General features: G+C 34.9%; 5 protein-coding genes and 1 long non-coding RNA gene across 10 annotated transcripts; 3 read left to right on the plus strand and 3 right to left on the minus strand.

The window, feature by feature from the left end:
• The first annotated feature begins 476 nt into the window (after positions 1–476).
• LOC145561990 (uncharacterized) lies at positions 477–5,306 on the plus strand. Of its 3 annotated transcripts, none has more exons than XR_014094256.1 (8): positions 477–1,473; positions 2,829–2,915; positions 3,018–3,068; positions 3,512–3,605; positions 3,697–3,781; positions 3,873–4,021; positions 4,115–4,389; positions 5,171–5,306. XR_014094256.1 is itself a non-coding variant. In XM_081622137.1 (7 exons), the coding sequence occupies exons 1-7, from the start codon at positions 850–852 to the stop codon at positions 4,138–4,140; spliced, it is 1,116 nt and encodes a 371-aa protein (XP_081478263.1). In that variant the 5' UTR covers positions 477–849; the 3' UTR covers positions 4,141–4,506. The 3 variants fall into 3 exon arrangements, 1 of the variants encoding a protein (XP_081478263.1); XR_014094255.1 differs by having other exon boundaries at positions 4,115–4,413; positions 5,171–5,263; XM_081622137.1 differs by lacking the exon at positions 5,171–5,306 and having other exon boundaries at positions 4,115–4,506.
• Positions 5,182–6,808, minus strand: LOC145561993 (peroxidase 64-like). Its single transcript, XM_081622139.1, has 4 exons — positions 6,450–6,808; positions 6,146–6,334; positions 5,678–5,840; positions 5,182–5,576 (listed from the first exon to the last, which is right to left on the minus strand). Exons 1-4 carry the CDS (start codon positions 6,651–6,653, stop codon positions 5,182–5,184), a joined length of 951 nt encoding a protein of 316 aa, XP_081478265.1. The 5' UTR covers positions 6,654–6,808.
• On the plus strand, positions 5,454–11,587 carry LOC145561994 (uncharacterized). Of its 3 annotated transcripts, XR_014094258.1 has the most exons (6): positions 5,456–5,592; positions 5,816–5,920; positions 6,169–6,265; positions 6,477–6,654; positions 10,731–10,835; positions 10,985–11,587. It is a non-coding gene; the product is annotated as an uncharacterized LOC145561994 (long non-coding RNA). The 3 variants fall into 3 exon arrangements; XR_014094257.1 differs by lacking the exons at positions 5,816–5,920; positions 10,985–11,587 and having other exon boundaries at positions 5,454–5,592; positions 10,731–10,884; XR_014094259.1 differs by lacking the exons at positions 5,816–5,920; positions 10,731–10,835; positions 10,985–11,587 and adding an exon at positions 6,830–7,470 and having other exon boundaries at positions 5,454–5,592.
• LOC145561992 (peroxidase 64-like) lies at positions 9,447–11,202 on the minus strand. The gene is made up of 4 exons (XM_081622138.1): positions 10,972–11,202; positions 10,708–10,896; positions 10,227–10,389; positions 9,447–10,034 (listed from the first exon to the last, which is right to left on the minus strand). Exons 1-4 carry the CDS (start codon positions 11,200–11,202, stop codon positions 9,637–9,639), a joined length of 981 nt encoding a protein of 326 aa, XP_081478264.1. The 3' UTR covers positions 9,447–9,636.
• Positions 11,588–13,123: 1,536 nt separating the features above from the next.
• On the plus strand, positions 13,124–18,348 carry LOC145561995 (pre-rRNA-processing protein esf1-like). Its single transcript, XM_081622141.1, has 7 exons — positions 13,124–13,800; positions 13,894–13,968; positions 14,354–14,634; positions 15,672–15,834; positions 16,126–16,254; positions 16,919–17,673; positions 17,811–18,348. Exons 1-7 carry the CDS (start codon positions 13,273–13,275, stop codon positions 18,133–18,135), a joined length of 2,256 nt encoding a protein of 751 aa, XP_081478267.1. The 5' UTR covers positions 13,124–13,272; the 3' UTR covers positions 18,136–18,348.
• A 228-nt stretch (positions 18,349–18,576) lies between these two features.
• On the minus strand, positions 18,577–21,757 carry LOC145563207 (aspartyl protease family protein 1-like). The gene is made up of 10 exons (XM_081623647.1): positions 21,368–21,757; positions 21,030–21,168; positions 20,477–20,712; positions 19,923–20,150; positions 19,703–19,835; positions 19,550–19,623; positions 19,371–19,470; positions 19,217–19,289; positions 19,062–19,133; positions 18,577–18,935 (listed from the first exon to the last, which is right to left on the minus strand). The coding sequence occupies exons 1-10, from the start codon at positions 21,691–21,693 to the stop codon at positions 18,784–18,786; spliced, it is 1,533 nt and encodes a 510-aa protein (XP_081479773.1). The 5' UTR covers positions 21,694–21,757; the 3' UTR covers positions 18,577–18,783.
• Positions 21,758–22,098: the final 341 nt, after the last annotated feature.

Below are 22,098 nucleotides of genomic sequence, written 5' to 3' on the forward strand. Positions count from 1 at the left end.
GTGAAAAGCTAGGTAGCTGTTGAATTTTCTTCTATTTTTTTTAGAATTTTACAGTTCACAGCTAGTTTACCAAACACTCATACTAAATTATTTATTTTCACAGCTAATAGCTAGTTGACAGCTAACAGTTTCATATATAGCTAACAGCCACCAGCACAGCTAACAGCTACCTCTACAGCTATATTTTGCCGAACACGCCCTTAGTGTATTTAAGAGACAAAAAGATAATTGTACAAAAAGCTAATTTTAAAAAGCTCTTATAATGAGCTTTTTCTAAAAGAGCTTTTTGAGTACAAAAAGCTATTTTAATAAGTTATTTACCAAACACTCAAATTAGCTTTTTTAATTGGTCAAATATCTAATTAGACAAAATAAGTTAAAAGCTCTTTACCAAATACTCCCTATAAGTATTAATGTACAATGATTATGATATTATGAAAATTTCTCTAACTTAAAAGACAATGAGCATTTTTAAAATGGCGTCGGCACATAGTTTATTCTAATTTTCTAAACATAAAAAAGGACATATATGTCGTCTTATAATTGGTCAATTGTAAAGCCCAAGATTTCTTGGTAATTGGTATGTTTTCCCATTTCTCTCTCCTCTAGCTCAACGCCTCTACCTTCCTCTCTCTAAACGTAATTCTCGTCACCAAGTAATAAATTTATTACATTCTTTACTTGCTCCAAACTTTCCAACTTTACCTTAGATCAAAATCATCAACCTTTCCAAAATATTCTCTAATAATCTCTTCTTTCCTTTATATAATCAATTAGTAACAATTAACCTGTTGGTTAATAAATATTTGAATCAATAATCCTGCATTCCAAAAAAAAAAAAAAAAAAAAATGGCAAAGTGTTTCAGCTTCACATCAACAAGAGACACATGCTACAAATATTCATTCGAAAACGCGGGATTAAAATCGACAACAAAAGATCTAGGAGAAGGTACAACAATGCATTGTTGGGCACCAAGAAAGCACAAACAAAACAAACCAAACCTTGTTTTGTTACATGGTTTAGGTGCTAATGCTATGTGGCAATGGGATTACTTTATATCTCCATTAATCCCAAAATTTAATGTTTATGTCCCTGATCTTGTCTTCTTTGGTGAGTCTTACACGACTCGGTCCGACCGGACCGAGTCGTTTCAAGCTCAGTGCGTGATGAAAATGATGGAGGACTTAGGAGTGAAAAAAATGAGTGTTTGTGGGGTTAGTTATGGTGGGTTTGTAGCGTATAGTATGGCTGCTCAGTTTCCTGATGCTATTGAAAAGTTGGTGCTGGTTTGTTCCGGTGTTTGTTTGGAAGCTAAAGATATGGATGAAGGGATGTTTAAGGTTAAAAGTGTTGATGATGCTGCCTCTATTTTGCTGCCTCAAACTCCTCAAAAATTGAAAGAGTTGATGAAACTTTCTTTTTACAAGCCCCAAACTCGTATTCCTAATTGCTTCTTATCTGATTTTATTCAAGTAAGTTCTTTTTTTCTTCTTTTTTCCACTTGTATTTTATTTATTGTTTGAAAATTGATCATACGGATACACACTCTTATCAATCCTATCCGACGTTCTTAATACAGTATTAATTTAGAAAATGTATTAAATGTTTATATGTTACTCTTTACTAATATCTTTATTTTCTTAAAAAGATGGATTTTTATCTACTTTATTAGAAATAGATCTTGCTTTATATAGGGTTGTTTATTGATCTCCTTTAGCTACTTTTTCATGTTTATTAGTGAGGACTAAGGAAGATTATGTTTAACTTTTGGTGAGATTACATGTGTTACATGTGGGTGGCTGCAAATGTGTCTATTAGATTATTGTGATACAGTTTCTTTCTTAGAAAGAGATGAAATGAATTAACGCTACATGACAATTGTGTCCAACACAACATGATTCCGTAGTGATTTCTTTATAGATTGGTAGCTTCACCACACAACTCTAAGAAATTTAGTTAGGGAAAACTTTGGAGAATCGGATTGCAACCTGTTGATAAATAATTTGTCGATGAATTGTCTTCCAAATATTATTGATTGGTTGTAAGATACTCCGTAGTAGACTGTGCCACGTGAGATATAGGCGCACTTGTTGTAATCGAGCATTTTTTTCATCAAACATATGGTAGAGAAAAATGGAGTAAATAAGTTTGGATTTGAGTCAAAATGAATATTGCTAAACATTAATTATACCATTATATGTTTAGGGGCAAGGCAAGTAGTTGGCTAATTTTTTTTGACAATAAGTCCCATGGTAGTATATACTACGAGTATATAGCATGACGATTTCAAGAGTTCACACTTCACACGTCCAAGCTAGGGTCCAAGTTTGGTCCCAAGGCCCTTGAAAAAACTAAAATAAAATAAAATAAAATAAAATAAAAAAATAAAATCTAATGTGGACTTTTATTATGTAATTTCCTTTATTAAAAACTTATTGTTGATGCATTGATATCTAATGTGGACTTTTATTATGTAATTTCCTTTATTAAAAACTTATTGTTGATGCATTGATATCTAATGTGGACTTTTATTATGTAATTTCCTTTATTAAAAACTTATTGTTGATGCATTGATATCTAATGTGGACTTTTATTATGTAATTTCCTTTATTAAAAACTTATTGTTGATGCATTGATATCTAATGTGGACTTTTATTATGTAATTTCCTTTATTAAAAAACTTATTGTTGATGCATTGATATCTAATGTGGACTTTTATTATGTAATGACATTTGACGAGTAATATTACATTGATATTGCGGAGTGATTAAGATAAATTAGTGGAGTGTGTGTGCTGAATTGGGTTTATTTGGGGATGTGGTTGCAGCTGGGTGCAGGAACCTCATTGCCTGGATTGGTAGCGGCGAAAGTGGGGGCAGATGTCACTTTGACTGACGATTCTAAAAGAGTGGAGGTTAAAGATTTTGTCTCTCATAGCCTAATCAAAGTTACATATATTAGTTATTTGATGCTAATATGTTATTCACAACTATATGGGTCAATTGCTGTGCTGCAGGTGCTGGAGAACATTAGGAGTGTTTGTGACTTAAATAAGCTGAGCTGTAAGGTAATGTCTGACCCCATCTTATTTTGCTTCATCATAAAATTTTGGATAAGTTCCGAAAAGTCTGAAATTTGCTGCATATCGGTTCATGTTGTGTTCAATTGTTTATATGGTTAAAGCAACAAATAGGAAGGAAATAAATCTGGCCAGAAACTTCAAGGGGTTATAATGATACAAATTATTTCTTTGTGAGTGATTAAATTTTACTTGCATTTGTCTAGATGACATTCATAAATTCATTTTTGTAAGAAGAGGAGTTTCTCTTGCAATTTATTGCTTTATGTGGAAGGGGAGGGTTCTGCTTAGTAGAATGACTAGCATAAAGATGAAATCTCTCCCCCATATACCTTTTTGTTTTTACTATTTTCATCGACTATTCAATTTCATCACTCTCTTACCCGTTCAAAATTCACATATCTTTGCCTGCTAACCTACTCTTGATGCAGGTAAAGGGACTCACATGGGGAATCTGGGATGCACAGATACTCGAATTGCATCCCCAAATATTACTTGGGGCTGATGTATTGTATGATACCAGTGGTATGAGAAACCTATGCCTTTTCTTTTATGCCTTTAATCTTTATACTAGTAAAAGCTTACACTGATACTTTACCTGTTTCATTTAAGCTAGCCTTTGATGATCTCTTCAGCACTGTTGCATTCTTGCTTCAAAATACTCCAGGATCAGTCTTTATAACATCTTATCATAATCGAAGGTTTGTATCTATTTATATTGCTGTATATCATCCACAAAATACCTATATACTTTTGTTTTGGCTCTTCTTTCTTATTCTTATGTATATGCAGTGGACATCATCTTATAGAATTCTTGATGGTTAAGTGGGGTTTAAAATGTATAAAACTCTTGGATGCCTTCTCTTTTATGCCATCTGATAAAGCATCTGGACTTAGTGGTAATATTCAACTAGCTGAAATTGTTTACGTTAGCCAACAGGGTAAGTTGTTTCTGATTGATATGTCTTGTCGTATTTGGATCTTTCATGTTTACATGAATATCTAACTTTATTAGATGGTTCTCTTTGTTACAGTGACATCTTGCTCCAAAGACGGCTGATTACCAATTGCTTTCATCTTCGATGTGGGGTTGTAGTCTTCAAAATACTTCAGATTGAATGCTGCTGTCGTTTTCTGAGACCGCAGTCCTGGGCTAAGGCTGACAATTCCAAACAAATGAACTGATATGCTCAGCCAAAAAAAAAAAAAAAAATTACTAAACAATGAATTGATATCCAGTTTAGAAAAGCATTTCACTGCAGAAAAAGTTATCATCTTCTTGGAATAGTATGCAAGACACTTTCTACAGGTGCCATACTTTAAATTTTGAGGCGTAAGTTGCTGCTTTTTTAGGAATATATGAACAATTTCTGCTGAACTTGATTTTCTGTGAATGTTGAATAATTGTCTTAAATTTTCTTACAAATGTTAGCCAGATAGAATTGTCTCACCACAGGTCTCTTTTGCCATGTTGAAGCCTGTTATAATGAGAGGCTTTATCATTTAAGTCTGAGTAGTTCATCTAGGTGGAAATTTAAACCTCTGTGAGGACTAAGAACTCTTTGAGAGATAGCCTATTGCCTATTGTATTGTCCAAAAATATTTGAGACACATTTGAACTCCTTACTTTACTTGAAATGAGCAAAATATTGTCTTTCTTTGTTGTTAATATTGGCGATCATTTTGCACTTTCTATGGGGAGGGGTTTGGGAGGTGAAATTCATTCAGAATTTAAAAAATTTAAGGTAATTTGTAGCCAATCCATCAAAATAGACAATACTGCTATCTGCTTTGTAATACTGAAGCAAGTAGGATACACTTCATGCAAATGACAATGCAGCGCACTACCACATTCAATCAAGACCTCTTTTCCCTTGTCCAGGGATCTCAACAAATAACCTTATTGTCGATTTTCCTCTGAAAGGATGTTTTTAAGATGGACCTTCTGTAGAAATTCATCCTAGTATGACTGTATGAAATAGGGGAATAAAAGGCTCACACACAGCAAACTAAGGCAATTCTTGTGCTTGATTGCCTTGACTAAACTTTTCTAATGACACATTGTAGTATTTAAATTAGATATCCCACAGGTCAATTTGCCTCAGTTGACCACTCGGCAATTCTTTCGTACTTCCTGCCCTCCTGTGATGCTGCTCATCTTGATCATAGACTTAGCAAATGCCTCATAGAAAGCTTTCTTGGAACCAGCATATTGGTAAACCAATTTTTTGGTGCTTGGAGAAGTGAGCAAGGCTTGGTCTGATGAAAACAGGATCTTTCCTTGAAGTATTAGCTTGTAATATGTGTTATCAAACATTGTTGGGGAAGGATCCATGTTGGAACCAGCATTTTTCACTTGGCTGTGTGCAGGGCACACTCTTTTTAAGCTGGCAGCAAAGGAAGGATTTATTGAGGGGTCAACGTCATGAGTTGTGTCAAAGTTGTGCAATCGGTTTTGGAATGACGAGCAGTGGGAGAAACCGAGACTGTGTCCACCTGCAGAATGAAGAAGGTTAGTTGAATTCTTTGTATTCTCACTGAATGTCTAGCATTGATGTTAGGGGTTAGGTTACTCCTTCCCCTGTTGCTTTCTTTACCTGAAAGAGCTACTAAATCTCCGAGGTTTAGGCCTCTTTGAGAGAAACTTTGTTGGAGCTGAGATAAGTTGAATGTGGGTGCTGGAAGTTGTCTTGTTTCACTGGCAAGTGATGTTCTCCCATCTTTCCTTCCTTTAGGCACATACCAAGTGGGACCACCTGCCTGTAAATATGAGAATGAAGCTAGTTTGTGAGAGAATTACAGATGCTGGAGAATCACTTTGATCGAGGATCGTTTCTGAGGTTGTTAGGTATCTTTTAAAGCTATGAAATTAATTAGAAGAGGTAGATGAAGGAAAATATATGTTAACTAAAAGAAAAAAAAAGAAAAAGAAAAGTGGGACAAGTTGGGTCATCACTGAAGACTATGTTCTTAGGACTACAGCATTTGCTTTTTTTTTTTTTTTTTTCTGTTTTCTTAATATCTATTAAAATGTGCTATAAAGCCTATGTGTACTGTTTACTTACAAGGACTACTGCATCCCTTGCAGCTAAAGCCAATATGTCAGCGCATGAGACAACTCCTGGACATGCAGCTTCTACCGCCTTCTTTGCATTGTCAATGACAAAAAACGCATGCAGTGAAAGGTTTGGAGGGCCGGATTTCTCTACTTTGCTGTTCCCAAATTTGTCTAACAGCACAGAAGCATCACATCCCTTTAAAGGAGAAAAAGAATTTTTTCCATCAGTTGAACACATACAAACATAAAACTCACACATGATGAGACAAAGTTAAAATATGCTGGCAAAGTTTGGAGGGCGAGATTTATACCCTTATGAAGCAATCATGGAAATGCAGGCGAAGCAGGGCAGCTGGGACTGTTTTATCTTCTGTGAATGCTTCCTTGACTACATTTGTGACGATATCCTCCACCGAAGGACATGTCTTATCATAGTAATTTGAGCTCAAAGCATCACCAAGGGAAAACACTGAGCAAAGGAGAAGGGAGCTGAAGACTGCAACTGCAATTGCCATGGTGAGACTCTCTGAACTGTTACTTTCTCTTAGTTTATTGTTGAAAGTGAAAAGGGTATGAATGAGTATTTATAGGTACATGAAGAGAGAGAGAGAGAGAGAGAGAGAGTGATTGAAGTTGATATAGAGATACTGGCATAGAGAGTGACAGAATAACAGAGTTGTTAATGTGACAGATTTTGGATGCTGGTTTACTAGTGAATTAGTTCAGCCTAATGGTGATGAGTAATATTTAAGCATCCTCATCAGCAGAAATTCTGATCATATCTCCACTTTTATTCCTCAACTTTTCCCCAAATTATCAAGGTTACTTTTACTTGGTCTCTCCTGAACCTTCTGCATGTGATCCTATAGTGGTTGAGGACTCGAAGTTGACCGTGTCCTCACATGAGGTAGCTAGTAATGATTCTTCAACCAGGAGATTAATTCTGTTTCGATATCACATATGTTGCATGAAGTGCTTGTATATTCCATTCTTGCAATGTGAGTGTCAATCGATTGTTCTTATCTTAACGTACAAATCGTTCTATTGTTTTTCTTGCAACATTTTCCACACAATGCAGTTTTATTCGACTGGCCTGTAATAGTTTTATCTTGATTAAGCTACGCTAATCTTAGTTATTCGAACTCTTCAAAAGTGATCTACTCGTTAGAGTTTTATCGACTAGGACGTGTTATGACTGTCGTTTCTGTCACTATCTTTCCCTTTCGCCATTAGACACGGGCATATGGGACTAAGGGATAATAATTGGAGAGTTAAAGAATGAGAAAGTGTCAACTGTATGAGATGATAGGATAATAATCCTCGTGATTTGTTTGATAGGTGTATATTTGTTTCTTTTTGTGCCAAGTCAAAAAGAAATGTTACTTTGAAGGGATGTGACTAAAAAAACACTTGGTTAGAATTGAGCTATCACGTTCGTTAATCACTGTTTCCTCTTTAATGCTTGCTGTTTAAGCTACAATTATTATTATGAAGAAATAATGCAGGGCTCAAGCTAATAACAGATACTTCAAATCAGGTTTTAGGATTACAAATTTAAGCAGCTACTAGGAGAGAAGATACAGATTAGCTGCAAAGTTGTACTTTAGTAGTTAATAATGCGTACTGTTAGGCTAACGAGTGACCACTGTATACTGAATTGACTGCGCTTCTCATTGTCGGTGTTTTGCATTATGGCTTTACCAAGTCTGTGTCGGCAACTGTTGAGTGTTGGCCCGTTAACTCTGATGTATACGCATAAAACATTTACAATTTTTTATTCGGGCATGTAAAATGTGAGAGTGTAATTTTATGTGCGAGTGTAAGATGGACATTGTTCTTTCTTTATTTGAATCTATTGAAAGATTATTTTGTACTAAGGAAATTTTATATTAAGGAAATTTTATCAACAACTATCAATTAAAGCTCGTGTTTTGAAAACAATTCCCTATTAAATTTTGTTTAAAAGAACTACCAAAAACTTGTAATTTAGTCAATTTGGATGATAATTTTATGAGGTACAGATAAAAAGTAAAACCTATATGCCGAATATTCTAGCCGGAATTGTTAGAGTGGCAGTGCTAGTTAAACTTTTTATAACTTTGTGGTACTTCTTTTAAAAAAGAAAATTTAGTAGGTAGTTGTTTTCAAAACACGTGCTTAATTGGTAATTGTTGACAAAATTTCCATGTACTAATGATTGTCTCCTAAAAATACTTGCTCCAGCGGGCTATTTTTTTGGAGATAGAAAATACAAAGTATGATGTATTTGTATGTTTAGATATGACAAATTACACTTTATTTCCCTAGTAGTAGGAGGGATATATATGTTTTCAATAGCTATGAATATATTTAGGAAAAATCTAATAATAGTATGTTATTGTGGTCATCCTTGGAATTACTGTGTTTTTGTTGCTTCTTTTATCTCTCCCAATATACCAACTTCTCTAACTCATTGCCTTGTTACTTGTATGAAATTTCCATGTGATGCATGTTGAAAACTACTAAGAACGTTAAGGAGGTTAGATTAATCGTATATCACATTCAAATGAAAGTTGCTGGTTTCCTTTTCACCTCTTGTCCTTGTGATTTGATATTACTTTTGGTCTTTTGTAACTTGTTTCCAACTTTTCAAGTACGAGTATGACTTGAACATAAACCTTTCTGTTCACTACTTTTTATTAGAAGTTGAGCGGCAGACTGAGTTGCTAATCGAGGAGTTACTCAAGATGATAAGCTCGCAATCTTGCATGATGGAGTCCCTATAGAACTAAGCACAGTAGACCTAGTAGGTTGATCATGCAATTAGGGAAAGAAGGAAGGAGCGGGAACTAGTACGTAGGTTGTGTTTTGTCTTTGTCATCACTACCACCAGACATGGTGGCCTGGTGGCATGTGATTGTGTGAGAGGGAGGGGGCCAACGAGCGTTTGCTAGTCTACCTAAAGTTGTAGAGCTAAGTACACCGCAGTGTATTGATAGAAGATAAACTCTCAAAATATTCTCAAATATTTCCTTAAATATAGTCTTTGAGATGTGAAATAATTTAACAGTAATTGATGTTCTTAATATAATTGGAATTTTCACAAAGGGCTATCATGAATATTGTTTCAAAAAATGACCTTATAATGAAATAATCAGACTGTTCTACTAGAAGCAGCATCCTCTTGTGTGGTTGGCTAATCTTCTTTACTATGAATCTTTAATACGTAGTAGCTATTAAGAATTTGCTTAGTATTTTAGCAAGATTGCCTTAATGAACAGAGGATTTCCTTCAGACACAACGTGTTCTGATTGTTTACTCAATAAGAGTTAAAAACATTTAACTTCATTTTCAATTCTATTCTGTTACAAGTCTCACAACATAGCTATCAGCTACTGTAGTATTTAATCTGGAACTGGAAGCAAATCATGCTGTTTTAACGAAATAAAGGCAATTGATTGCCTTATATTTTTTTATTTTTTTTTAAAAATGTTGCACATTTAACTTAGACACAAGCCCTTATGAATTGACCTTTCTACAATTCTTTCTAATCTCTTGTCCTCCAGTGATGCTGCTCATTTTAATCATAGACTTAATGAATGCTTCATAGAAAGCTTCCTTGGAACTAGCATATTTGTAGACCAAGTGTTTAGTACTTGGAGCTGTGAACAAAGCTTGGTCCGAAGTAAACAGGCTCTTTCCATGGAGAATTAGCTTGTAGTATGTATTGTCAAACATTGTTGGGGAAGGATCTAGGTTTGAACCAGCTTTCTTCACTTGGTTGTGTGCTGGACAGACTTTCTCTAGGCTTGCAGCAAATGAAGGATTGATGGAGGGATCAATGTCATGAGTTGCATCGAACTTGTGCAATCGGTTTTTGAATGATGAGCAGTGGGAGAACCCTAGACTGTGTCCACCTGCATTGAAGAACAATGGTCATTGTTATTGTTCGTTCTGTCTTTCTGGTTTGTCACAGTTAAATCAGGCCCTGCTTTTATCAAATTATCTTTAAGGGAAAAATATCGAACAAAACAATTTCAGGTGAAGTATAGAAAACTTCATATCAATTCAAAATTTTGGGTGGTGATAGCATGTTGTCCTGTGTTTACCTGAAAGTGCTACCAAATCTCCGAGGTTAAGGCCTCTCTGTGCAAAACTTTGTTGAAGTTGAGATAGGTTAAAGGTGGGTGCTGGAAGTTGTATTGTTTCACTAGCAAGCGATTTTCTTCCATCCTTCCTTCCTTTAGGCACATCCCAAGTAGGTCCACCAGCCTTTATGAGAAATAAAATCAATTACACTTTATACAAATATATAAAAGTGATCATAATTACAATGCTTACTTTGAGTGACAGGAAATTATATGATGAGAATGTTACATTGTCTACGACTTTGCAATATACTGATGTACTTAGATTTTCCTGGAATCTTTGATAAAAATAGGCATATACACTGCTAACGAATTATATATGATCATATGAGAACGTTCTCATATTAACATGCCATTCTTTTGTGATTGTTATAGTCAATCAATTTTCTGTTATCCTTAGTTTTTAGTTTATCATGTGATACAGTTGTTATAATTTACTTACAACAACTACTGCATCCCTTGCAGCTAAAGCCAATACGTCAGCACACGAGACAACTCTGGGGCAAGCAGCTTCTACCGCCTTCTTTGCATTGTCAATTACAAAAAATGCATGCAGTGAAAGATTAGGAGGTCCAGATTTCTCTACTTTGTTGCTTCCATCTTTGTCTAGTAGAACTGAAGCATCACATCCCTGCAAACATATTTAAACTCTTTTGAACATTTGAACATATATCTATACAAATATGAAAACTGATTTAGTAAGTACCCTAATGAAACAGTCATGAAAATGCAAGCGAAGCAGAGCAGCTGGGACTGTTTTATCTGTCTGGAATGCTTCTTTGACTGCATTGGAAATGATATACTCGACATCAGGACACGTCTTAGCGTAGTGATTTAAGCTTAATGCATCTCCTAGGGAAAATGCAGAGAAGATTAGTAGCAAACTGAAGATTGCAGCAGAAATAGCCATGTTTATGTTTATGATTATGATGAACATTATTGCTGTTTTCTCTGCTGTTTTTTGTTGATGAAGTTGAAGTGGATATTGAAGGTATATATAGGCATATCTAGTGCGACAGTAGTAAAAAGGAGATTGATAGAGAATGACAGAGTAACAGAGTTGGTTATTAAAAGGTTTAGGATGTTGTTGGTTGACAACAGTAAATTAGTTCAGCCTAATAGGTGATGTTTATTGTTGAAGCATCCTCTTTAGATACAAAAAATTTAGAGGAATTCTAATACGGGAGTACTTTTTTTGGTTTTTCCTTGTGAATGAGAAACAAGGGAAAGATAGAAAATCAAATATTATTAATTATGTTTTTTGCTTGTGTATTTTACTGTTGATTTGCAGTCTTTATTATAGAATTTACATATTCCCTTTGTGTCTTGATAAGAATAGTACTGGTATTTATTTGGCTTTGAAGTCCTCAAATTATGATCCTAAATTTGTCAAAAATTGAAATTTCAAATTACTTTTGTCATTTTTTTTAAAAATCAAATTTATCTACAATAAGGGTTTAATATGGTGCAATCATGTACACCATATTGAATCCATTTGTTGCTCACATTTGATCGGCTGTTGATATAAATGGGGAATAACTGTACCACTTTAAATTTTGAGGAGTTACCTTTCGATTATCAATTAGTTTGTCATAATGTTTTTTTTTTCTTCTTACAAACAAAGTGGAAACTAATATTGTTAATGAAACACTTACACGGTATATTATTAGGAAAATTGCCTAGCTGACCGTGAAGTTTAACGAAGTACTTAATTTGACCACATGTTTCTACGAGTTACAACTTAATTAAATTGAGAATAAAAATTATGAAGTACTCCCTCCATTTCATAATTAGAAGCCTGTTGTTCAAAATTAAAAGTCTGTTTCTACTTATAGATAATACTTTTTGATAATAATACCCTCATTTTGATGATTTGTCATCCTTTTTCTTTTAATTTTTTGTACTTTTGGCATCAATTTCCAACACTTTCTCTCTCTACCTATTCAATAATTCTCAACTACTTTTTCTTTCTCTATATCTCTCTCTCTAACCACACATGCATATTTGTACTCTCAACTAACTTTCTTAATTTCCGTAAAAAAAATGGGAAATAGACTTCTAATTATGAAACGGAGAGAGAGTATTATATATTGGAATGCTACTGTTAAAACATGTTCCACAATTCTTGTTGCCTTGTGTCATTTTTAATTCTTTATTATTGGACTTTTGTTTCTTTCTTCTTTTTTTAACACAGAACGTAGAACAATATATTACTAGCTATAAAGCCTTGGAGCAAATCTTACAACAAAAGCATTACTCCTACCAGGCCACACTAAAGAAGTCCAAAATAAGGGCCTGGAAAAGGAGTAAGGGTGAGAAGAACTATTACAAATCCGAGGAATAACAACGTAAGGAAAGGAAATATAATACAATCTAGAAACTGAATTATAAAACAAACATGTAATAACAATATATCTTTTTTTGTTTCTTTCTTCAAAGACATGTAATAACGATAAAAATAGGGGATAAGAAATTAAAAAAATATACCGGAGTAAGAATTAGAAACCAAGAAGACATGTAAGTCTTTTATTTTTAATAGCAAAATTCAACTGTGTTAACTTTTTTTTTTTTTTTTTTTTTTGAACGGTGTTAACTTTTTTTTTTTTAATCAGAATTTAACTGTGTTAACTTTATATGCAGAGGAAATTAAATTAAACTCTTTTTTTTTTTTTTTTATTTATTTTTATTTTTATTTTCTTTTTTTATAGGAAAAAACATTTTTTCCATAAGTGGGAAAAACCCATACTTTCCATTTTCCCGGTAAATGTAACGACTACCAAAATTAAATAAAATTCACGGAGTACTTCCTAAAAAAAAATACGGAGTACTCTAAAGAAAATAGCAAAGCCGTTAGCCGCTCACAACAGAACACAACACAAAACCCTTACCCCTTAATCCCTTATTCTAGGGTTTAAGCAACAGAGCAAACCCTAATTCCAAATTCCCTATCCTTCATCTTCAATTTCTACCTCACATCAAACTCCATTGCACGAATTCATCTTCTAGAATGGGATCGAAGAAGAAGAAATCGAATAAATCCGGCGCCGGAGATTCCGCCGGCGGTAGCGAAAATGGCAAGAAGAAGGAGATTCAGATGATTGAAGATCCTCGATTTTCAATGATTCATACTGATCCCAGATTCCAGAGAGTTCCGAAGAAAACGGATAAGATTTCAATCGATTCTCGGTTCAGTCAAATCTTCACTGACAAGCTTTTTGCGGGATCCTCAGCCAAGGTTGACAAGCGTGGGAAGCCTAAAAAGCAGTCGGAAAATGCTTTAAGTCGATATTATCACTTGGAGGAAGATGAGGAAGAAAAGGATGAAGTTAAGAAGAAGAAGAAGAGTGTTGTGAAGAAAGTGGAGGATGAAAGTGAAGGAAATAGCAGTGATACGTTGGCTCCGGAGTCGAGTGGCGAATCGTCGGAGTCGGAATTGGATGGGGATTCTGAGAGCGATGATGATAGTTTGACGAGTGATAGTGATGATGATGAGGCGGGTGGTGTGGATGTGTCGGAAGATGATGAGTCTGTTGAGGTGATTTTTTGTTATGAATTGTTGTTTTTGGAATAAATTTGATTTCTTTGTTGTTAAGTGTTTCGAATTTCGGCTTATTTGTTTGTGGAACAGGTGGAGAATGTTCCTGTAATTGATAGTGAAACGCATAGATTGGCTGTTGTTAATATGGATTGGAATCAAGTGAAGGTATTATTTTGAGCTTTTTTCGAGTTTTAAAGCTGGTTTTAATGGTCATTTGAAGTTATCCCTTGGTCCAATTCTAATGACTCTAAATCAAATATGGTGTATTCGTTGTTGTATTGAATTCGAACATATTTGTATTGAAATGCAAATTGAATTATTGATATACTGTGTGTATTGTTGTCCATGATTAATGATTCATGATTATCATTGTTGGAATATTGGCAATATTTAGTTTTCTTTAGATTCTTTTATAATTTGAATTGATTAACTTCCAAGAAGGATGGAACTTGCTGAATCATAGGCGGGGTTACTTAAATGTTATGCTTTTATCTTTTGGCTCTACTTCATTACTCTATCTTACCTTTGTGATTGTGATGGTATTCGGTAGGCTGTCGACATATTTATGATGTTGAGATCATTCCTGCCTAAAGAAGGGCAAATTAAGTCTGTAACAGTCTATCCTTCAGAATTTGGACTCAAGCGTATGGAAGAGGAAGCAGTTCGTGGTCCAGTTGCCTTGTTGGGGGATGAGAAGAAAAAAGACGATGAGGGTACGGAAGATGAAGACAAAGATGAAGATGAAAACGATGATGAAGACGAAGATGAAGATGCTAATGATGATGAGATAGATACTGAAAAGCTGCGTGCTTATGAAAAAAGTAGGCTAAGGTAATAATTAAACGCATTATGAAGGTTCCCTGCTGAGATTCTATATATAGATGTTTGACAGCCTCGAGAGGAATTGTTATACTTTCATGATTTGCTCTTTTTCGCATAACATTGAAACACTAAGGCATTTATGAAACTGCTGTAACAACTGTCTTTCTTGTTACTTAAGACGTGGGTAAAACTTTCGGGTCTGGATACATATTTAGGTATCTAACACTCCAAGGTTAGAAATTTCAAACACGGGGAAACTGTCTTAAAATTGTACACGGGTGCGGGGACACTATATACAATGGAAAGTATTCATGTTTTTATGATACTTTTTGCATGAATTATAACGTATACTTACATATACACACATTTTAGGTTGACTTGATTGTTAATTCTTTTTGGAATGCTAATTTGTAGCCTATGTGTGGGCACATATTCATCTCTACATTTTCTTCTACGGTTATATGGCTCATAATGATGAAGTGTCTTAAGCTTCATTGAAGTGTCTTAAGCTTCATTGAAGTGTTAGCAGTTTAGCACAGCTGCATGCTTGCAAAAAATTATGAGGTTAGGATTCCATACCCTTCTTGGAGTGTTGAGTGGTGCAGAAGACTAGATGAAGAGCAGTTGCATAGGTCATGGATATAATATGTGAGCAAGCTTAAAAAATGCAAGAGCTGTAAGTTCCAAAAAAAGATGACAAGCATAATAGAATTCATAGTAGCTGGCTATGTTGTTCCCGTCACAAGTTATAATTAGGAAGTCAGGGTGAAGAAAAGCTTATCATGGTCATATACTGCTCTTAACCCCTGTGGGAGATTGCTGGTTCTGATTTTCTTTGCTACATGTTCTTTCCCTTATTTTCTCTCTGTGTCTCACTTCAGATTTCTTGTTTGTTTGTTTGGTTTATATAGCTATGCTCAAGTGGCTTTTAATTGTTTGAGATTTATGAACTCAAAGCTTTCTCTCTCTCTCTTTCTCTCTCTCTCTCTCTCTCTCTTCCTTCTGTACTAAGTGTGTTATTTCTATATTATTCCGTGCTCTTCCAGGTACTACTTTGCCGTAGTGGAGTGTGACTCTATTGCTACTGCAGATTACATCTACAAAGCTTGTGATGGGGTTGAGTTCGAAAGATCATCTAATGTGCTGGACCTGAGATTCATACCTGACTCTATGGAATTTCCTCATCCACCGCGGGATGTTGCAAAGGAGGTAATTTGACCTAATTATTACCTGCGATGTCTGTCCACAGTCAAAGATATTATTGCTTTTATAGCAGTTTGAGGAAAGCAGTTAATTATTTTTGGCTTTGTTAAATTTTCTGATATCATGATTCATGAGTTGTTTACTTCCGAACAGATAATAGTAACATTGTGGTTGTATTGTAGGTTGATCTTTAGGTTATGTTTTGATTATATAATGGCAATTTTATCACATCATGTTTTGATTATTTGATGACAATTTTTATTAAATCTTCCCTTTTGCGTTTATTCTTGATATCAGGCGCCAGCTGATTATGAGGGTTTAGACTTTCAAACTCGGGCTTTGCAGCAAAGCAATGTAACCCTTTCTTGGGATGATGATGAACCACATCGCGTGAAGACACTGAGGCGAAAATTCAATGATAACCAGGTTAATATTACACCCTGTCATAAACATACATCCATTTTTCTTCTGCCTGATATGTATTTTTAGTAAGTTTATTTTGCAGTATTCATTCCCTTTGGCTGGGAATATCAACATTCTTCTAAATGCAGTTTTTGCTTAATTTTGAGTTAGGCTAGCTACTATTTTTCTTATATGAGGCAACATTGCATTTTGGTTATACATTTGTGTTTTGTGAGTTTTTTTTTTATTATTTTTTATTTTTTTAAATCTAATGTTTCTGATTGGGGGAATCATGGTTTATTAATATGGGTAATATGTTAGATCTGTGAGCAGACTTTTTGATTTATTGTTTCTGATTGAGAATAGGAAAATAGGCAAATATATGGGTGATGTGTGGATAGTATTTATCAGAATAATCATGCACTCACAAGGAGATTGTTTATCAAATTGTTTTTATAACATTTTACTTGAAAGTGATACCTTACCACATAGTCGAGTCACTTTATTGCAAGGATGTTTTATACTTTTATTTGATGCAGGATCAATTCTCAAGGAAAGTAGTATGTTTCCACTTTTCATGTTGACAATACTTAAAAGATGAATGTTCAATGGTTTCCTTTAAAATATCGACAGTTCAGAATTCGGCAGGGTTATTTCCCTTTCATCACTCATGGTTTTTTTGTTGTAGCTTGCTGAATTGGAATTGAAAGAATTTTTGGCTTCTGATGAGAGTGATAGTGATAGTGACGAGGATGTGGATGTGGATGAGGATGTGAGTGAGGATGTTGCAGATTTATCCGATGAAGTAAATAAAAAAGCCAGGAAAACAAAGATGAAGGCGAAGATGGCCAAAAAGGATATGTACCGTGCCTTGGTCCAGTCTGGAAATGGTTCAGAGGATGATGAAGATGAAGGCCAAGATATGGAGGTTACTTTTAACACTGGTCTAGAAGATCTTAGTAAGAAAATTCTTGAAAAGAAGGATAAAGGTTCAGAAAGTGTTTGGGAGGCATATCTGAGAAAAAAGAAAGAGAAAAAGAAAGCTAGGAAATACAGCTCAAAGAATTCATCTGATGATGACAGTGATGAGAGTGATCAAGAGCCTCTCGAACAGACAGAGGACTTTTTTGTGGAAGATCCATCAGTTGTTAAAAGCAAGAAGGTTAAACATGGTAAGAAGAATAGGGAAGAGAAGACATCGTTGGAAGATGAAGAAACTGTAGCAACTACAGCAGAGCTGGAGCTATTGCTTGCAGATGAGAAGGGAACAGATAATAATCCGAAGGGTTACAAAATTAAACTGAAAAAGGGCAAGGGAAAGAAGGGTAAAGAGGCTCCTGATGAAGACAACTTACCAGAAATTGACTATGATGACCCGCGCTTTTCAGCACTCTTCACTAATCCTGCATTCTCTTTGGATCCCACGGACCCTCAATTCAAGAGGTAATCTTTGTTCACTTTTTATAGGATATACTTGATAAAACCGAATATTTTTCTGGATCTATTGCCTAGAATATGATGATGAATCCAAGGAAATTGTTACTATATTGTTTCTGAAGTGTGTTATTGATTTCTTGCAGGAGTGCAACTTACTTTCGGCAATTAGCTCAGCGGCAACAGAATGACAGAGAAGAGGATACAGCAATAGCGCCAGTGGAACTGTCAAGACCAAGTTCAAATGGCTCGAGTAGGAAAGAAGATGATAATTCTGAAGGTGCATCCCGCAAAGAGAAGTTTGAGTTATCCTCGATGGTTAAATCTATCAAGATGAAATCTCAGCAGCTTCCTAAGCCATCTAGTGAAAAATTGAAGAAGGGTAAGACAGAACATGGATCAGCCATAAAGGAAAAGAAGCATAAGCTAGAAGGATTAGATCACAAAATGAAGAAAAAGGCCAGAGTGTAGAATAAGAATGAACTCACTTCCCCTATACAAAATTTTGATAATCTATTCATTTATTTGAATTACCGACTTATTCTGCTTGATTTTCCTTTTCAAGTATTTTTAAGAGTAGGATTTGTAGCCTGTTGACAATCCTGTTCTCGATGTTCTTATATACTGTCATTCTAATTGTAGAAACTTGATAATGCTTAGGAATGAAAACCACAGTATATCTTACATACTTGGGGCATGAAATGGAGTATTGCAATATTAACTATGTATGGGATGATCCTTTCATACCCTTCTCAGTTCATCATTCCCTTCTGAAGTGTTGTGTATCTTCAAATAAGTAGAAAGACCATAATTTTATTTTCTTAAGAAGTTGATCCAAAACATTTCTGTCTTCTCCGAAAGAAATGACAAAAAAGAAGCAGAAATACAGTAGAAGATAGTAGTATGACATAGTTGCAAAATCTTCAATCTATTTACTGCTGTATTGTATTAAAAAATCAGTATATGGTAGTGAGCCATATTTACAAGTAAAGGGTTGAATTACACAAACTGATGATCATAATATTTAGCCATAACCAAGTAGCCTGCTAACAATGTACTCTATGAAATATTGAAAAACTGTGTATATGGAAGAACTGCTTTGGGCCAAAGAATTATCTGTTAAATTGATAGAATCAGAATCAAAATTATGCAGATTAAGAAGTAGCTATGTGCTAAAGCTGATTGTGCGCCTGATCTGTTTGGTGGTGGTGTGCCTAATACGGTTGATTGAAAAAAGGGAGGTCTTGGACTGACAGGTACAACTTCACCACCTGATGCAGCATGAAGTAGTTGGTTAACCATGAGGAAACTTCATGGAGTAAGAAAGATGGAAAGTGGAGAGCTACTGAAATGAGCTACTTATAACAGATTCACAGTATTAAAAAAATAGTACTTACAGTCATGTTCCTTCCAGCCAAATACCATTCTTTCGTGATCAAAAACAATGCGATAGCCTGTCAAGAAGTTCTCTGGAAAAGCAGAACCAAATGTTAGGAGTACATACCATATACAACTTTTCATTTCCTCATATGGTATAGAAATCAATACCCACCTCCAATAATATTTATGTCATGTTCGCCACTTTCAGATTTGAAAACAGCCAAACAGTATACATACCGACCATCCTTGAAGATCAACAGCAAACAGTCAAATTTCATAATGTGAAGAGGCATGATAAACTTCATCTAATTCTGTCACAAATTTACCTCAGTGTTAAAAAGAATAGTTGGATCAATCACGGTGAATATGTCTCCACTTCCCATTGTCAGATTAATACTGGGAATGTTCAAGTCGTCGATGATTGAACTGCAACATTAAGCTAAATTTCAGTACATGAAATATTACAAGTAAATCTCAAATTCTTTTTCAGATAAACTGAATCTACCTTGTTAAATAGCAGAATTCAAAAGGATTCTCTGGATCAACTGCCAACCTTCGATCATTAATCTGTGAATCGAACTGCACACAGATTGTAACCATTATACTCCGTCCTCATTTCAAAAATCAATAAGAATATAAGATAACTCAAATAACTTGCCTTTTCAGAGATAATACTATAAGCTGGATCAGTCAAGTGAGTAAATGAAGTGCCTGTATCTATGATCACAGTTAAGTTTGTAGCAGAGACGTTTTTTCCCATACTAATTTGAGTAATGCTGACATTATATAAACTGTTGAAAAAAGACAGTATTATCTGAGTAAAATTTCCCAACACCTTTTAAGCAAGAAATCATACTGAAAGACAATGAATGACTTACTTCAATGGATCATCAGTACTGAGTGGTGTTTCGCCTTGTTCATTGCTGTCTCTATCTCCGAATATTATTTTACCAATGCCATCTCCAGTGAAACACATGGAATAAGAATTTGATGTAAGGTTTTGACTTGCTAAGACACTTGGTAGTGATATGGGATCCATAGTAAGTCCAAGCAGGCCGTTTGGAGCTCCATTACTCAAGAAAGAACCAGTCTGACGGACACCACAACTGCAAGCCACAAACACACTTTGATCATGATCAGCTAATTGGGTACTAAAACAGTTCATTTTTTTGGGATGAAAGCAAAATAATGCAATTTCCATTTTTCCAATGTGGTAGTTAAACGCTGAAACATCAGTAAAGAGTTTTTTTTTGCAACCAATGCACAGTTTGATTGTTGGAAAGCTCCCAACAGCTAGTTTGTCCAAGCACATTTCTCACAGATTCTGCCTTTCAAATACCATTTTATCTCTGAGCTAGCATTGCAGTTGGTTTTCCCAACTTAATGTAAAAATTCTTTGCTGTCAAGAGGGCTAAAAGAAGTGAAGGGTTACCCGAAAGGAATCTTAGCATTGATGCGCGCTGAAGAATTAGAGTTCATTGAAAGATGCAATATATCCTCTACCATGTAACCAGAAGATGAAGTGTTTGCTTGTAGATAATGAACTCCGTAGGGGCACCGGCCTTCTGATGAAACGCAGCTTAGGCTGTTCTGACAGAGAGGACTACTACATGGAAGTTGGGTTCCTGTCGATGAAGTACGTAAGCTGTATATGTTGAAGTCTAAAACCTGAATTCCAAAATAAGGAAGGAAAAAATAAAGCAGGGCAATTGATAGAGTAGAATACACAGAAAAGACTTAATAGGCACTGCATTTACGAATCTGTCAAATACAAATTTAGGCACCCAGTTAAAGTATGTTACTTCTCTTGTTGTGAAAATTAACATTAACTAAAGATTGGCACAAGATCATAGACGAAAAAAGGACTCATCATCTACTTGTTTTAGAATTGCTTTCAGAAATGATACACATTTACATGCCAGAACACACAAAAATCAGAATTTGACTGCAGAAAGAAGGGAATTAGTCAATTAGCACAGACTTACCACATCAGAACTGAATGGCAATTGCGTTACACAATTAGGCACGCAGTCACACGGTAGCCAGAAAATATGACTGCCTGTATCAAGAGCCACTAGAAACCATGATTCTGGTGTCCCTACAGACACGTTCGCATAATATAAACTGAAAAAGGACAGGAACAAAAAAAAATGATGTAAGGCAGAAAGAAAACAGATGAAATAACATTCAAACTCATCAGAAGCCTATGACAGAAACTCAAGATTACTGCTAATTCAGCACCATAAAGTCCTTTGAAGCTTTGACTTTATAAAAAATTTCTCAGAAAATAAATTTAATGCAGAAAAAATATGAGAGAGCATACAATCCAAGTTCAGTGATATGGTAAGTGGTGTTCCCAGAAGCAAAGGTGAGGGTGCTGTCATTAGCCTTTTCTCCTGCTAATCTGCGGCCATGGAAAACACGATCACGATGAGCCATTGCAGCGTAGTAATCAACCGTTCCCTTCTCTGGAAACCCGTAATCATTGTTGAAAATTGCCTTAACAGGATCAGAAAATCTATGGAGTATATTAAATCCGAATGCCTCGGATCCATGACAGCTTTGACTTGTCAAACTTAACAACAAAAACAGCAACAGTAATCCATAAGTTGACTTGCACCCCATCTTACAATTCATGAATAATATCATAACTTTTTATAATAAACTTAGCTTGAATTTTACGAGATGACCAAAATTGTATGAAATTCAGACATTTTGGTGGAAGTTTTGCACTCCATTTAATATTGAGCCACCAATTGGTGATCAAGCAATTTAAAAAATTGTTGGTGAATAATAATGACAAAGAATTCTTTGTAAGCAAGCTGTAGAATAATTCAAAGTCAATGTTTGAGAATCTTCAAAATGTTACTTTTGGCATCTTCTTCTCTTTCTTTCCATGAAACTATTTCTCTTGTTACGGCTTAATTTTCATCATCACTCGAAGTTATTTTAGTACTCCCTCTGTCCCTTTATTAAGAATCCTATTTTTAATATTTATTACTCACATAATAAAGAGAAATAGACTTTTAATTTAGGAATGGAAGAAGTAGTAAA

Source organism: Chenopodium album, chromosome 10, assembly GCF_948465745.1.
Source record: "Chenopodium album chromosome 10, dcCheAlbu1.1, whole genome shotgun sequence".
NCBI lineage: Eukaryota > Viridiplantae > Streptophyta > Magnoliopsida > Caryophyllales > Amaranthaceae > Chenopodium > Chenopodium album.